The sequence below is a fragment of the Vulpes vulpes genome, chromosome 2 (assembly GCF_048418805.1).
Source record: "Vulpes vulpes isolate BD-2025 chromosome 2, VulVul3, whole genome shotgun sequence".
In the NCBI taxonomy this organism is placed as follows: Eukaryota; Metazoa; Chordata; class Mammalia; order Carnivora; family Canidae; genus Vulpes; species Vulpes vulpes.
Genome location: NC_132781.1, coordinates 140,099,077 through 140,116,481, shown reverse-complemented (window position 1 = coordinate 140,116,481; position 17,405 = coordinate 140,099,077). Strand labels below are relative to the sequence as shown.

Genomic DNA, 17,405 nt, shown 5'->3' with positions numbered 1-17,405 from the left:
TAATCAGGATTTGTTATGTGAAATGTACCCATAACTTATATGATGCAATTAACAGAAAAAGGCTATAACTTTCCTATGCAGTTATACTAGTTGGCCTAAGTGTTTGGTGGTCCTATATGCCTGACCATTTCCCTGTTCATGTCTCAGATTGTCTTAACTCCTCCACTTAATCCATGATGGTATTTTCTCTCACAGGGTGTTGTTACATTAGGAATCTCCACTGAAGTGTGAGAATTATAAGCTTTATTTTTGGCTCCTCTGTGCAAATATACCCAGGAGATGCTTAGAAGGAACAGAAAGGAGGCTGCATGAGTTAAAGCTTAACTTTCTTTATAAGCATAAGTGAGCAATAACGGGCCTCTCCCATGAGCATAAGGAAGTAAAGAACAGAGCTTTGTAAAGAGCAAATTGTGTCAGACCAATTTAATTTTCTCCTATGACAGAGTGACAGTCCAAGATGATAACAAAGAAGAAATAGATATTATCTATATGGGCTCTAGAAAGGCTTTTGAGTTCATCCAATATGACATCCTCATCAATAAATGAGAAAGGTCTGGTCCAGATCATGCTGCAGTTAGGTGAAAGCCTCCCTTGACAAGAAAGGGTTTGCTGCAAGCAGGAGCTGTATGTCCTTCTGGATTCAGCGCCCCCACCTTGGCATTCTGTTTGGAGGAGCACCATACTTGATAGGGAGCCACCAGGAATACTTGTCAAAACCAGATGATATGTCAAAGCAGGGATAAGGGTGAGTATGTCCTTAAAAGTGGTGGAACCAGACCCAAAAAAAAGGAAGATTAAATTAAATCAACATATAGCATAAAAACACTTGGGCCTGAGAAGGAAAGGAAATGCAAGATAAGAATGATGTCACTGCCACTATTTCAGGGCACATGAGGATCTAGACTCCCAGAATTCCAGAGCTAAAAGGACCTTTCCCATCCAACTGCCCACCTTCCTCATTTTACAGAGGCAGCTAGCTGGAGAGAAGGAGTGACATGCTCAAAGCTACATAGCTGGTTAGTTGCAGTCCTGAGACTAGAACTGCTCGTCAGTATCCTTTTTACTTCAAACTGTCACTGTTGACTTTGTATATATATATACATATATATGGGCTTCTTGAGGCATCTTTTACATATCCTATCACTCACCCATTTCAAGCCTACAATTCAGTGATTTTTTTTTTTAATAAATTTGCCAAGTTCGTGCAACTATCACCACAGAGCAGCTTAAGAACATTTCCGACACCCCACTGTGTCTCCTGGTAGCATTAAGTGTTAGCTCCTGTCACCAGCTGTCTCCTAGCCCTAGGCAACCATGACAGAGTTGTCAGTCCTTTGGTGTGACTCTAGGCCTGGTCTAGAAGAAAGACATGCTATCTCTGTGGATTTGGTTTTTCTGGACGTTTCAGGGAATGGAATCATACAGTAGATGGTCTCGTGTGTCTGGCTTCTGTCAACGTAGCATAATGTTTTTGTAGTTCATCCATGCTGTAGCAGGACTTTGTCCTCTTTGAATGACAAAAAGTACTCCATTATGTGAACATATTGCATTTTTTTTTCAACAATTGGCAGACGCTCAGGTTGTTTCTACTTTGGGGCCATTACGAATAATGTTGCTAATAGCAATCATGTTTCTCTACTTTTTAAATTCAGTGACTTTTCCCCCTCAAATGGAGGCTAAATTTTCCATCAGATGTGTCATCTTCCTCTACTCTTTTTCCCTGCTGATCTGGACAGTCAATTCCCCCAGATGGCAACCAAAGTTGCTATTAATGTTCTAATAAATAGCCTCTGGGGATCCAATAGTCCAAAGAAGAAAAGGCTTGCTAATCTAATAACAGTCTTTTATTCGAGAATGGCTTATGAGAAACTGTTAGCCAAATGCCCTCCATCTTCACAGAAAATAAATGAGAGGAATCGGATTTAAACCTCAGGGAAAACCACTTCAGCTGGGCATGAGGAGGCGTGTTTTATATGGTAGTGGTTGCTATCAAGTTAATTTGCAATATTATAAAAACAAAGCCCATGTAATTTCCTCTGAGAGAAGCTCTTATGAATGGGTTTACATCTGTCTGAGGCCAGATGGCCCTGCGATCCCCTCAAAAGAAGACAATCCTTTTGTGGCTCTTTCTTCCATGTGGTGAAGAAAGACATTTGGCCTTTGGTGTTCACAGAGGCCATTTCATTGTGCCCATGAGACCAGTTATTGGAGTCATTGTGTCATAAAGCCAGTGGTTGGAGAGTTTTACCCAAACCACTGGGTGTGGCAGAAGGAGACATTTCTCCCGTGCCCTGAACAGAGCAGTGTCCCCTGCTACTGCTCTCTCCCTAACAGTAGCTAGAACAATCATTACTCACTTCTAGAAATTATACAACTCCCAGGTAATTTCACATCTCATCTCCTTTTGACTTCCTGTTCGACCTGGGTAGTTCCCACTGTGAGACAGATTGTCACATGGCAGTTCAAAGCCCCTTCCAGTCCGAGTCTATTCTGCAGATTGGCCTCTCTGCTGTCATCCCCAGCAGTGGACCATCATCACAGTGGATGGTTGCTTAAAGACCACACATCCTTTAGCTTCTCTGTATTTTTACTGTGTTGTCCCTTCACATCCTCCATCTTTTGGAGAACTCTGGCCTGCACATCATCTTCTGTAGGTAAATCTTCTCGTTGGCAGAATTCATCGCACTCCCCTTTTGGGCACTCACAGGGCTTAATAATGCAGTACACTACCTTTCCTCAGTAGCTTGCCTTCCCTGAGTTTTTCTTTCTTTATCACAAATACTTTGTCTTTCAGAGGAATTCTATGAAACCTAAATACCAAAGAATGCTGCATACAAATGTCATATTTGGTATTAAGTAAAAATGTGAATACAGATGTCAGGTTATAATTACAATTAGTTTTTGGTGGGTGTCCTCCCTCAATCCTTAAGTGCAGCAATCTTGATGTATTCACCTTTGTCTCCTAAATACTGAATCCAAGTCCTGATACCTAACAAGTGAGATTGAATCATTATGAAGTAGGCAGAGAGATAGTATTACCATCATTTGGCAGATTTGAAGTTGATTTCAAAAATGCTAAGTGATATAATGACTTAGTGGTTATGTCTTGGCCGCCTTTTCCTGAGTTCACCAGCAGAACTTCCAGAAACCTCTGAAAGACTGGTATCTTGTCTCTCTATCTAGTATCAAAGGTTGGGTTGGTTTCTCAAAGTATTGTTTGAGACTACTTGTCATAAACTGACTTCTGCAGACACTTATTTAAAAATATAAAATCAAACCTCACAAATGTAATTTTGAGCCAAAAAACCCCCACAAAATCAGAAATGGAGAACAGTACTTCTAATATTACAGAAGTAAAATTATATAAGAGAGTACTATGAGCAACTGTATGTATCATGAATCATTAGGGAAATGCAAATAAAAACCACGATGAGATTATTACCACCTCATGCTCATTAGGATGATCTCTGTCAGGAAGGAAGAAAAGAAGAAAGGAAGGAGAAGGGAAGGAAAGGGGGAGGTGGGAAAGAAGGAGTGTTGACCAGGCTGTGGAGAAATTGGAACCCTTGTGCACTGTTGGTACAAATATAAAATGGTATATCTACTGTGGAAAACAGTATCATAGTTCTTCAAAAAATTAAAAACCAAATTAATATTTAATCGGATAGTTCTGCATCTGGGTATACATCCAAAAGAATTGAAAGTAGGGATGTGAAGAAATATGTGTATGCCCATGTTCATAGCATTATTCACAGAAGCCGAGAGACAGAAGCAACCTAAGCATCCACCAGCAGATGAGTCGATAAGCAAAATGTGTCTTATACGTGCAGTGGAATATTATTCAGCTTTAAAAAAGGAAATAAATCCTGACACCTGCTACAACATGACTGAGCCTTGAACACATCATGCTAGGTGAAATAAGCTGGTCACAAAAGGACAAGTCCTCCATGATTCCACTTATGTGATGTCCCTGGAGCAGTCAGATTCACAGAGATGGAAAGTGGAGTGGTGGTTGCCAGGGCCTTGCAAGAGGAGGGAATGAGGAGTTACTGTTTAATGGGAACAGAGCTTCCATTTGGGAAGATGAAAAAGTTTCTGGGCATAGATGGTGGTGATGATCGCACGATAATGTGAGTGAATCTAATGCCACTGAACCGAACTCTTAAAAATAGTTATGATGGTAAATTCTATATCATGTGTATTTTACCACAGTTTTTAGAAATTCAATTCAAATTTTAAAAACAAGACACAAAGAAATATATACTGTATGATTTCATTTATTTACAGCACAGCCATCAGTTGATAGTGTTCGATGTCAAGATAATGGTTACCCTTGGGAGGGAAGAGTAACTAGAAAGCAGGAAGAGCTTCTAGGATATGGTAATATTCTCTCTCTTGATCTGGCTGTTATGACATGGGTGTGTATAGTTTGTGAACCTCTCTGCACTCTACAGTTGTGATTTGTGCAGTTTTCTCCGTGCCTGTTACACTCCAAAAAATGATTCCAAAAATGTCGATCATCAGTCTGACAGCAGACTACAGAATCAGAATCCCTGAGGATGGGACCTGGGGACCCTGCATCTTAAAACCCTCCCTTCCAAGTTTTTCATAAGAGCATTGGATTTGGGGATTTTTGCTAAAAGAGAGGGACTAGGGAAATAGTCTCCCAATGCCCAAGAATTCCATTCTGCTCTAACAATAAATATTCCTTAGAAAAGAAATTCTTGATATCTTTGAGTCATTTAGCTTCTCCTGTTAGGAAAATGCATATCATCTTTCAGGTATGGAGAAGTCAGTGATGTATAGAAATGAGTATTTTAATAAATTACATTTTAAAATATTATTTCTTGTAATTCATCATACACGCAGTAGCTTATGAATATTTTATTGAGGCCCTCTAAAAGCTGGCAGGTGCTAGGACCTCATGGAAGTCTTACTCCTTTAGTAGGAGGAAAGACATTGCACCATGGGGTGTGGCACCATGCAAGCAGGTACAGAAAAGCCAGTTCTTCTACCTGTAAGCTAATGAGACTCCATCTCAGCTCTCTCCACACCATCTCCAAAACATCAGCAGCTTCTACACTTGCTCCTTAAACCAAAAGCATGTTTCTTGCAAAGGCTTTATTGGAAGGGGCAGATCGAGGCCTTGGAGAAGCCCTTGGAGGCCTTCTTGGAGGAGGTGGTCAGAGAAGAGGAGGAGGAGGAGGAAGAAATATTGGAGGGATAGTTGGAGGAATTGTGAATTTCATCAGTGAGGCTGCAGCAGCTCAGTACACCCCGGAACCACCTCCCACTCAGCAGCATTTCACCAATGTGGAGGCCAACGAAAGTGAGGAAGTTCGTCGGTTTCGACAACAGTTTGCACAGCTGGCAGGACCAGACATGGAGGTGGGCGCCACTGACCTGATGAATATTCTCAACAAAGTCCTTTCTAAACACAAGGATCTGAAGACTGATGGCTTTAGTCTTGACACCTGCCGGAGCATTGTGTCTGTAATGGACAGTGACACGACCGGCAAGCTGGGCTTCGAAGAATTTAAGTACCTCTGGAACAACATCAAGAAATGGCAGTGCGTTTATAAGCAGTATGACAGGGACCGCTCTGGGTCCCTAAGAAGTTCTCAGCTGCGCGCGGCTCTGCAGGCAGCCGGGTTCCAGCTGAATGAGCAACTTTACCAAATGATCATCCGCCGATTCGCTGATGAGGATGGAAGCATGGATTTCAACAATTTCATCAGCTGCCTGGTCCGCCTGGATGCCATGTTCCGTGTCTTCAAATCCCTGGATAGAGATGCAGATGGCCTAGTTCAAGTGTCCATCCAAGAATGGCTGCAGCTGACCATGTACTCCTGAAGTGGGTGCCGAGAAGCCAGCGCCCACCCCGAGGACGAGACTCCTGAAAGCCCAGCCATGCTGTCTGCACGTTGGCTCGTACCCTGTCCTGGAGCTGTCGTTTCCTGTGAGCTCCTACACCAGCTTGCATGCTTCGAACTGGGGCTGTCCTTTACCGCTTAATTAAAACAGATATTTTTTATGAAAAATATTCCGGGTGGTTTGTATGTCATGTTTTTGAGATGCTGAATGTATATGATGGGGTGGGGGAACGTGGGGCAGAGCCCCAGTCGAGTAGATTTTAATAGAGCATTGCTTATTTGGTGAGTGAATTCCAAGGAGCAGGAAATTTGTTGTTACTGAGAATGAAATTTTGAAAAAATCTTGGAATAAATCAAGAAAGCCTTAAGAGATCTATTTTTTCCCCCTTTAAAAAGGTGAGGAAGAGAGAAGTTCAAAATCTGTTTTTCCTCACATCTGGTCTTTCCATTATGTAAATAAATAAATAAATAAATAAAAAGTGTTTTCCTGGAAACCTATTTAACCGTATAGAAACAGGTTCAGAAATGAGAAAAGCAATTTCACATAAGGTAAGTAGATAAACATTTTTAATGGTAGAGCAACTGTCTAAAATTCCAGAATACTTTAGTCCTGTTTCTCTAGTAAGATAAGCATGCAGCAAACTTGTTTTGCTTTGATTTGTTTGTAAAAAGGGTTAGGGCATTGGAGAATAAAGGGTGGATCCGTAATCTAAAATGTCACTCTTAATCATTCTTACATGTGCTTCATACAAAATCAGGCATGCCCGGCGCGTGTTGGCTGACTGGTTCTTGTCATGTCTTGCCCTGCCCCAGAGCTTGGAATGGTTTTTTGTTGTTGTTGTTCCTCTTGAAAAACTGCAGACAGAAGAAATGTAAGCAAAGGAGGGGGGGGGGGGGGTGGGAAAGGAAGGGTTGCATGAATTGTAACCAATTATGTAGTCTATAAAGGAATATAGAGATATATAAAGATACATAAATATTGTTGACTGTTACAGTGCTTCTCACAGCTGACTGCAATTCAGAATCACAGGGAGAGCTCTTTAGGAATACTGACACCAAAGTCCCACCCCAAACTGGTAAACAGAGAATCTTGAGAGGTGGGGCCCAGGGATGAGTATTTTATCCCCAGGTGATCCAATAAGCAGGTAAGGTCACCATGCCAGAGCAGTGGTCTCTGTCTTGTGTATGGCCCTTGGTTTGGCCCTCTCATTTTGATCAGGAGGTTATGGTGGGCATAATCCAGAATCCTCCAGCAAGTAGATTCAGCCTGAGGGGATGCGTCTGCAAGTGCTCAGCTCCCCCACCTGCTATTGAAGTAGCCCCTCCTGCTTCTCTGGCTCTTAATGCATTCCTTCTCTCTCCCAGGCTACTTTAGAGGGTCCTCCTGAGTTTGAAGATAAATTCTTCCTTCCTCTTTGGACTCATTTAGAGGAGCGTTTAACTATGGAACTGATGTAACTCTCCTGTTAACAGCCCACAGCTGCATGTGAGAAATCCCCAGTGAAATCAGGAGAGGTTGGCATTTGGCCTCCTCGCTCACCATCATCACCATCATATAATATTTATGCAACACCACGCACATATAATTCTACACTAAGCCAAGCACAGAGACCACATCCGCCTTCCTCTAGGGACTTGTAAATTTAAGTTTGCTCTGGTGTGCTACTTAGACCAGGTATGGTCCTATCAGAATGAGATCACTGCCAGCAACCACACATTAATATCAGGATCCTTATTTTAGAATCAACCCATTCATACATCAGACATGAGTGTAGGAATATAGCCAAGAAAGGGGAAAGCTGCCAAGATGCCTTTTAAGGTCTCAGAATATTAAGTTTATTATTTAACCTTTCCATATGACAGTTGTAGAAAGGGCAGCAGAGCCTTACCCTTTTTTCCTCAGTTAATTCTAAATATTTTATGAAAGTTAAGACGGTTACCTCATGCTGGAGGTGATATTAAGTATTTTTCTTGCTCCTAGGGTCAAGGGATTATCTGCTCTTAGGATTCACTTCCTGCCTGTACAGGGCAAACATCCTGAAATTACGTACATTTCTCTTCTGTTCTCTTCTGGATTTGTATAAAACTTGTACAGGTAACCCCAGTCACTAGAGTAGACACTAGAAAATCCAGTCTAAACTCTGGACTTTTTTTAAGTATTCAAAACTTTGGCATTGTGTGGAACCATTAGCCTAATGAATGATTGAATTTCTTAGTTTTTATCTAACAGTTGATGTTTTAAGGGGACATTTTCAATGTGTGAGGGAATATTTACATGGTAATTTTCTTAATTTTGCCATTTCTACATGGAAGCTTGCTTATAGGCTAAGACTTTATATGATTCCTATTCCATCCCATGATTTTTTAGTTCTAACATTAAGCAATACAATCGATGTAATAAGCTGAAAATAATACTCAATGATTTTATAAAGCATTTGAAATTGTACCATCTACATTTTTAAATTTCAAAACATCCCATATGACTTTGAAAAACATCTTTATAAAAAAAAAAAAAAAGAAAAACATCTTTATGTTAATACAAGCCCCTGGATTCCATAAACTGTGACTGCAGGAAAAAAGAATGTAGTTCTGTATGTCTGCATGCATGCTGTACACCTAAGAAAAGCAGACCTCCAAAAATATGCAGAATGGGTACATCATCTTAAAGGTCACTTTTTAAATATCTTTTGAGTAGTAGTGCATTTATTTTTAAAAACTTTTTTTTAAGTTAGCAATTTTGTCAGTAATATTGCATGACTAACCCATCATGGGGCCTTAAAAAAATATTCACAGATGCACCTGCAGGGCCCTGATATTTAACATGTCTATCAATCTTGAGGTGCTTTCAGAATTACTTCTTTAAAGTGCCTGTGTTTAATGTTAAGTGGATTAAAGCAATTTAATTCTGAGAAAATTGGTAATACAATTGTGTATGTGGGTAGAAACATGCTCTTAATAAGAATATTTGAGTAAACAGAATGCCTCTTCCCAGTCTCCTCTGGAAAACTGAGAATTTCCTGTATTTTAATAATAGTACTCCTTTGGATTTATGGAGCATCTTCAAAGACTCAAAAGCCTTTTCCCCTTTGGCTGCTGCGTAATAGGATCTGGTTTTATATAAACATTTCTAAATTGTTTTGATGGCATTGATTATCCCTTATTTGCAGGGATGATACAAATTATAACACATCAAAGACAATATAGTCCTCATACTTGGGAGTTTACCATCTCAAAAGATATTCAGAACAGTATCCTTAAAACTTTAAGATTTAAAGTTTTAAAGTATCCTTACAATTTTAAAGGTTGTAAAATGTATTTAACTCAGTAGGAATAAAAATGTTCAATAAATTGGACTAGGAAAAGCCTTAGGGAATGGATACCTGAGAATCAGACACAAGAACACCATCATTCATTTCCTTCTGGATTTTTATTTTATTTATTTTTTAGACAATTTTTCTTTTTTTTTTTTTTTTAAGATTTTGTTTAATTTATTCATGAGAGACACAGAGAGAGGCAGAGACATAGGCAGAGGAAGAAGCAGGCTCCCTGTGGGGAGCCTGATGCAGGACTAGATCCCAGGACCCCAAGATCATGACCTGAGCCAAAGTCAGATGCTCAACCACTGAGCCACCCAGGTGCCCCTCCTTCTGGAATTTTAAATGGACCACATTTGAACATGTGATCTGGAACTTCCCACTGGTCTGAGAAGCCAGTGTTGTGTGACTGTGGGGACAACAAGGTGCTCGGGCCCCAGGAGGTCCCAGTGACCCCCAGCCTTAACTTCCACACTTTTCTGATCCTGCCAACCACCACTAGATCCCACCATCTAGAGTGTCAGGCAGGTTCAGTCACCCTGTCTTTTGCAGTAACCCAATACAAATCTATAGTTCCTCCTTGGGACTGTCCTGGCCTCCAGATTAGGACAGATGATGGAGGGATTAGAGTCTCCTTCCAGAAAGCTGGGCTCCTCCTTTGAAATGTGGCCTTGAAATATTTTCAAGTCTAGATTTTTAAGTTTATAATTCTTCCTGAGAAGATCAATAGATTTTTAAAGAAAAAAAAAACCCACAGATTTGAAGTACAGTTTTTATCATGGAACTGGTTTGAAATTAAAAAATTAAAGGAGTGCATTTTGTTGTATACTTTATTATCTGTTTTTGAATGTATTTTATTAAGCTACTTGCTTTAATTTGAATGATTTGAAGTCTGATCACTTAAATTTTCATTGTAATTAATGTTAATAGCAAGTTTTATGACCTCAAATAAAGTTTATGTCTCATTTTTTTATTTAAAATCAATTAACATATAGTGTGTTATTAGTTTCAGAAATAGAGTTTAGTGACTCATCGGTTGTATATAATACCCAGTGCTCATTACATCACATACCCTCTTTAATGCCCGTCTGCCAGTACCCCGTCCCACCACCTCCCTCCCCTCGAGCAACCCTCAGTGTGTTTCCCAGAGTTAAGAGTCTCTTATGGTTTGTCTTCCCTCTGATTTCGTCTTACTTTATTTTTCCCCTCCCTTCTCCTTTGTCCATGTGTTTTGTTCCTTAAATTCCACATATGAGTAAAAGTTATGTATTTGACTTCCTCTGATTGACTTATTTCACTTAGCATAATACCCTCTAGTTGCGTCCACATTGTTGCTAATAGCAAGATTTATTTTTTTTTTGATGCTGAGTAATATCCCATTGTATATATATCTTTATCCAATCATCTGTCAATGGACATCTAGGCTTTCCATAGTTTGGCTATTCTGAACATTGCTGCTATAAACATTATGGTGCAGGTGCTCCTTCAGATCACTACATTTTTATCCTTTGGATAAATGCCTATAAGTGCAATTGCTGGGTCATAGGGTTCTCTCTCTCTCTCTCTCTCTTTAGTCAAAATGACTTATTCGAATTGGTAACTTCAAAGATTCCTTCCAGTTCAAAGTTTTATTATTCTGAATTTGGAAACTTAACAATATATTATTTTATTGATCCAATAATAAAATATCTGAGAATAATTTCCATACTGCTTTTTTACCCCCTTCACATTACTAAGATGAAAACTTACCTATAATTTCTTGTGTGATTGATTACCAAGGGTCTGCTTCTTTTTGTCAGCCAAAACCATTCAGAGATAAGACTGCTAGTGAATATTAGAGGTTCAGAATATTACTTTGTTTTGTGAGTAGTGGTAATATGAAAGGTCCTTTACATTTCCCTTTCTCCATCTACAGAATGAGTAATAATGCTTGACCTCTGCTATACATAGGGTTCAGTGGTATAAATAAAAATTAGAGCCTCACAATGAAGAGACAACATAAATTCAAAAGAATATTCCCAATTGTACAATCTATGATTGTAGGTTCATTGTCTACTGCTCATTCTTCTATCTGTTCTTCAGACCTTCCATTCAAGACTTCTGTGTTGCTTCATAGAGAATGCCAATTGAGGAACAATTGCACCTAAGTGAGCAATAGGTCTATCGTTCAATAAGCTGCTCAGCCTCTAAGGCTAATGAACAGCAGCCTTCTGTGATGTGTAAGGAAATGAATGGTGGTGGCATAAGAAGGAAATCATGTTACTTAAAACTCCACTGTCTTTGAAATTTCTAGGGTGATGAAAATCTTGTAGCTATTATTTGTGGCAGTGGTTACCCTGGTGCATACATTTGTCAAAACACATTAACTATACACTTAAAATGGATCTTTTCATTGGATGTAAATGATACTTTTTTTTTTTTTAAAGATCAGTTTCTTTAAAAAAAATTTGGTTCAAGAAAAGGTACCTGGGTGCCTCAGTGGGTTAAGTGTCCAACTCTTGATTTCGGCTCAGGTCATGATCTCAGGTCATAGGATCCAGCTCTGGGTTGGGCTCTGTACTCAGTGTGGTGTGTGCTTGAGGCTCTCTCCCTCTCCCTCTGCCCCCCCCCATTTCTGTGTTGACTCTCTCTCTCTAATAAATAAAGCTTTTTTTTAAAGGGGGGCATGGTAGAAATATAGCTCCTTTATAAGTAACCAAACAAAAATGGAAGTCACATGACCTGAGTTTTGCCTTAGGCACAAACCCTTGTTCCTTAAAGGGAAATCTTAAAATATCTTTGTTTCTACCTTCTCTGGTGGGAAACTGAAGTTAAGAAGTGAAGTTATTCCTCTTTTTAGTTCCCTGTGGTAAGATAAAACAGTAAGGTAAAAGGGACGCTTGATCTTTGGAGTCTTGGTTGCTTTGAGAAGCAGATCAAAGCTGCAATTTTCTTCCCTAGAAAAATGTACACACCAAAACTGCACACAAAAATGTACACACCCCCTATCAGGGGGCTCCCCTTTCCCCAGGCTCATCGACAAAACCCCAGTGAAGAACACTTGCCTTAGTTTTAAAGTGAACCCAGTGTCATAGGTAAAGGTCAAGGAGAAAAAGGTAGTATTTATTTTTAGTGCCTACCTAAGTGTGCTCAGCAATGGAAATACACCGCCACACAAAGAGAACAGTCCTTGCTGTAAAGGAACTCCTAATGGTTGAAATGTAGATACTTAGTCACAGTTAAAAGTTCCACTCTTATTGATGCCAAACATTGTTTGTTCATCTGTCAAGTACCACGCTAGCTTTGTTGGTCCTAGTTCACACTTTATGTGGGAATTCATCACTTGCAGATTTTACTGCCAAATTGCTTCTAACACCTGAGATCATCATCATTGGGCTTGTTGACAGTTCTCTTTCCTTTTCCCCACTTCGTCCTTAGTGTTCCTGTCTAGGCGAGTAGTTCATATGTAGGGAGGTATATAGATACTCCTATCACACTAGTTAGAAGCTTAGAAGTTCAGGATCTCCTGGGGCCTCCCATCACCAGGTCGCCACTAAATGGCTCAGGCTCACTCCCTTGCTCCTGGTTGATTACAGAGGGAGCCCGCAACAAAGAGAATCTATCTGCAATCACTGCCTCCGTTTGCCCTTTCCCTTCCCTTCCCTTGTCTACATGTGCAGGGTTGTTTAGTGACCCTGATCCCCCTTTGGTGACCTGCTGGTGTTGGCCATCATGGCAGGGCCACCACCAAGATTCTAGATCCTGCCTTGCAGAAGGGCTTCCTCTGGGGCTGAGCTCAAGAACCCATGCTGAGTGCCACAGAGCCACCAAATGGCCTCTGTTGATTAAATGTTTGTATTCATTACTAAACAAATATATTTTACTTCCTCCTGAATGGGAATAGGTAGGCAGGCCCTTTGTTTGCTATTCCCTCTCAGTGCCAACTTTCTTCTAAATAGGCTCAGTGCATGATGATGTTCAGTCGTGTGACGTACCTGGATTTCACCTTTGGGGCTGTAATTAATAGTAATTAATGGGCCTGCTAATTGATTTCTCCCCTCCTTCCACAGAACCACGATGGCAGTATTGACTTCCGAGAGTATGTGATCGGCCTGGCTGTCTTGTGCAACCCTGCCAATACAGAGGACATCATCCAGGTGGCATTTAAGGTACTGTCAGCCCTACCGACAGCGTCCTAGTCAGTCTCATGAACAAGTGTCAACTCTAAGTGTATTATCTGAAAATCAGTGAAATCTGTTACATGGATTTATAGATCTGCTGTAACGTGTACATGGGGGTAATACGATTAAGGCAATTGCTACTGAGAATAAAGAAAACATAAGCACCCATTTGAGCACAGGGGACGTCTTGGGGAGCCGCCCTGCTAACGGCATCAAGATTGAAGAGCGGGTGATTTAACAAATTAGTCTTAAAAGTGATTTCTATCCAGCCTCTCCATTTGAAGCCCCAAAGTACAGTTTATAAATAAACACCACCTGTCACCAGCCATCCTAATTCACCATCTGGAAAGTTCCCATCTACCCTTATTTTCTCTGTGTGCCAGAGATATTTTAAGTGCTCTTTTCCGGATGGAATTTGTTTTGTTGTGGTGGTGGCTGGTGAGCATCATGATACGTGTCCCAAGTTCCCACCAGGTCTGTTTTCCCTGTAGTATTGCATATATTTTCACAGTGACATAGGGGCAAAGGGCGGTGGGGGAGGGAGGGTTGGCCGGTGAATAACACACATAGCCCCATCCCCAGCAGGACTCAGCGCAGGTCTGAACTGTTAGGACTTAGACTCCATTTATCACACACATGCCCAAGAGGAGGGAAAGAAACCATTCTTAAAGTATGTTTTTCATTTTTCAGAGATAAAAGGTGCCTCATCTAATTAGTAATAAGTAGGACGTTCGCTTCCAGTTCTAAGGTTGTGTCATCTACTCTCAAGTGAACCAAAAACTTGATTTCCATGCTTGTCTTTGTATCAAGCTCTCTATATATACTGACTCACCCTTCAGCCACTTGGCGGTCTCCCTGCTTCCATCCACCATGACGATGGAGGACCATCTCCATTCCTGTTTCCTACTCTTCTCTTTTCCTGGTTTCTGAAAATATCCCACTGTGATTCTGATAGGTTTCCTCTCTCCTGTGTCATCTAGACAGACTGTCTCTCCAAGAGTCCTTTCTCACGTTTTAGAGGCCACCAGGGCAAGCCTTAGGAATACTCATGCATTTTGTCATTTACAGAGAAGTCCCCAGGCTTACCTTTTTTTTTTTTTAATTTCAGATTGGCTTAAACTGAGTTAACTGTGAGGCCTGTAAAGAACCTAAGTGGTTGATGCTTAGCAGATGGTTCTACGGCAAGGGCCAGAACTTTTTCCAAGTTTAAAACGTTTGGCTTTTACAGACTTACTTATTCATCATAAAACCTAAAATTATACACATAGCTAACTTATTCCAATCCAGATATTTCTGTTTCTGTTTTGGGATTGTATACCTAATTATAAGTTTAGCTGAGCAAATGGTCACTTTAGGTTTACCGATGAAAGACCTGATAGAAAATTTGGCCCTCTGTCACAGTAATTATTGTTTTTAAAGACGTCGTGAGATTTTTCTCTAGCCTAGACCTTGGTCTGGTGTAGAAGAGGGAAGCAAGGAGAACCTAAAACTATAATTAGCTCTTTTTCCAGTAAGACAGGGGTCATGCTTTACATTGCTTATTTTTCCACATTCTTTTTCAGGAGTGTTTGATGTTTTTGGAAATACTTTGGCACACTTTTATTTTTCATTTAGTCGTATCCTTTTATATGCACAGAATCCTGTTGCTTCCTTTTATCTGGGAAGCACTTCACAGTGAACTCCCCATCCTTGAGCTCATTTCATTGTCATAGAGACTGGCAGAGGTAGAGTTCTTCAGCTGTGAGCAACGGGCATATGCTATGGCCGAGAAATCTACCATAAGGCCAGGGAGATGGCTCCAGAATAGACTTGGTGACAGGGACTCCAGAGGACCCTACTGCAGGGACTGCTCTGTATTAGTGGGAGCACCCCCAGCTCTGCCCACAGTCACATTCCAGGGAGTGTCCAGATGGTCGTGAGCCATGTACTTGCTGGAAGGACTGGATGTATGGGCTCAGGGTCTCACCATATTCCATGTAGTGGACAGATATTGTTCCTCCAAAAGCAACTGGGGTGTTAATCTTCCTACCAGAGTCCAGAGTGTGGGATTTACCTGAGGTCTGGGTACTCTGTAGCATAGAGATTATCGGGAGAGATGAGTAATTGAGGGAAAGTGAGTGTTTTAGTGAGGGGTACAGCCTGGGGTAGTTGTGACAAAGGCCAGATAGAGAGGACGTAGAAACACCCAGCCTGGGCCTGGTGAAGGGAATTTCCACAGAAGTGAGAGCCACCGAGCACCGAATATGACCAATGAATTGCTAAGGATTGTGTGGGAATGGAAGGCCTCTCAAGAAAGCTTCACACTTGTGAGGAGTGGGGTATGATGGGATCTCCTCACAGTTACTGCCAGAAGTCCAAGGCCCCTAGAAAGCTCTGGGCTGCAGTTTGTGCAAATGAACAAATGCTAACCCACTTTTTCCTCAGGGGCTGTCTTCTCCTTCACTTGGGGGCTAAGTGATCAAAAATAGGAAAGTCCCTGCTTCCTCAGCTGAGGCAACACATCAACCACCTCTAGGGCTAGTGTTCTCCTCCCACCCTGGTCAGACTATGCTTGTGGTTCTGCTCAGGATTATCATACCTTATCTACTGCCTCTGGTTTTCTGGTTTTGGTCATATGTTTGGTCAGAAGTCACGCCTTAGAGGCAGGAGCTCTAGATGTCACCTGCCTGGATTTAGATGCCGGCTCTACCACCAACCAGTTGTGTGGCCCTGGGAAAAGAACCTAACTATCTCATGCTTCAGCTTTGTCATCCAGAAGACAGACCTACTGACAGCACCTACCCTGCCTAAGACCACGGTGAGGGCACAGTAATCAGTTAACACAAGGAAAGTGATTCAAACACTCTGGATCAGTGCCTGCAAGGAATCAGCGCCAGCATCCATTTAAAAACCTTAATGCCAGGCCCAGGAGAAGATTTTGAAGATGATATATTCATTATCTAACAATTATAAAAAAAAACAAAAAAAACAATTATCACTGTTTTGCCACTTGACTTTCAACCCGTCCCACCTACCTCCTTTTCCTTTCGGCCTATAAACATGTTCAGAGTCTCCCTTCCTAGCGACGACTTCCTTTTGTGCTTAGCCAATGCCCTATTTACCTCCTTCCTGTTATTCCACAGTTTCTCAAAGAGCCCGTGCTGGTTGCCTCTGCCACACACCTCTCTTCATTCCCAGTGTCCCATGACCACCTGGCCTCCAATTCCCTCAAACCGTGTTTCCCGAAGGCATCCAGATCTCCTGGTTACCAAGCCCAGCAATGCTCTTTGCTTCTTGCCTGCCCTCTCTGTGGTGTTTGACTCCCTGGGCCCTTACCACTCTCAGGGTGTCTCCCTCTTTCCAGAAAGAGGTGCACTCATTTCCCATTCTCTCTGATGCCTTCTTCTGAGTCTTTCTCTGCCAGCTCCTCTTCTCTGCACACACTTCAATTCATGCCATTCCCAGGGCATCTCATCACTTTGTGCATTCTCTGCAGAGAAGCTCCAGTGCCCCCAGACTTGGCAGCTCTTACCCGAAGTCATGGCTTGAGCCTCAACCACCCTCCTGAGCTGAGGTGCTACAGGCTCGTATCTTCCCCTGGTACCTCTGACTCAAGTCTCACCTCTCCAGGTCCAGCTTTTGGTCTATTGCTCTGGGGAACAGACCCCACTCTCCGCAGGTGCCCAAGCACCGCAGCCCACCCCCACTCCTCTTTGCCATCCCCACAGGCCCCGATTGCTGGCCACACCCTGCCTTTGCTTCCTCCCAAATTCTGCTCCCGTGCTCCTTGCTCCTCCACCTCATACTCTTCATTGCTTTTCCTACTTCTAATCTTTCCAACATTGAGTCTAATCCATCCTCCACACTCTCAGTTCACATATAATCACACCGCATCCCCTACAGCCATAATCCCATAGGGTCAGGTGAGACGTCATATAGCCATCATGGCGTGATTCCTGCTTGTCTGTCAGTCTCCTGGTCTGAGCCCCTGGCAATCACTGCCAGTCCTTGTGTGTTCTTTGTGTTCGAAGACCCAACTCAACCTGTCAACTCAGTATAGCTTTCCCTGACCTCTCTCA

General features: G+C 41.7%; 2 protein-coding genes across 2 annotated transcripts in view; both read left to right on the top strand.

Moving 5' to 3' along the window:
* The window catches only part of LPCAT2 (lysophosphatidylcholine acyltransferase 2), a 66,489-nt gene that overhangs the window by 43,202 nt on the left and 5,882 nt on the right, over positions 1 to 17,405 (top strand). The window contains exon 12 of the mRNA XM_026011769.2: positions 13,237 to 13,335. Coding sequence (XP_025867554.1) covers positions 13,237 to 13,335 — 99 coding nt within the window. The remainder of the gene's footprint in view (positions 1 to 13,236; positions 13,336 to 17,405) is intronic.
* CAPNS2 (calpain small subunit 2) lies at positions 750 to 6,238 on the top strand. Its single transcript, XM_072750210.1, has one exon. It carries the CDS (start codon positions 5,104 to 5,106, stop codon positions 5,851 to 5,853), a length of 750 nt encoding a protein of 249 aa, XP_072606311.1. The 5' UTR covers positions 750 to 5,103; the 3' UTR covers positions 5,854 to 6,238.

Bases quoted from the DNA above. Each gene is read 5' to 3' on its own strand.
- CAPNS2 (XM_072750210.1), top strand. From the start codon at position 5,104: ATGTTTCTTGCAAAGGCTTTATTGGAAGGGGCAGATCGAGGCCTTGGA.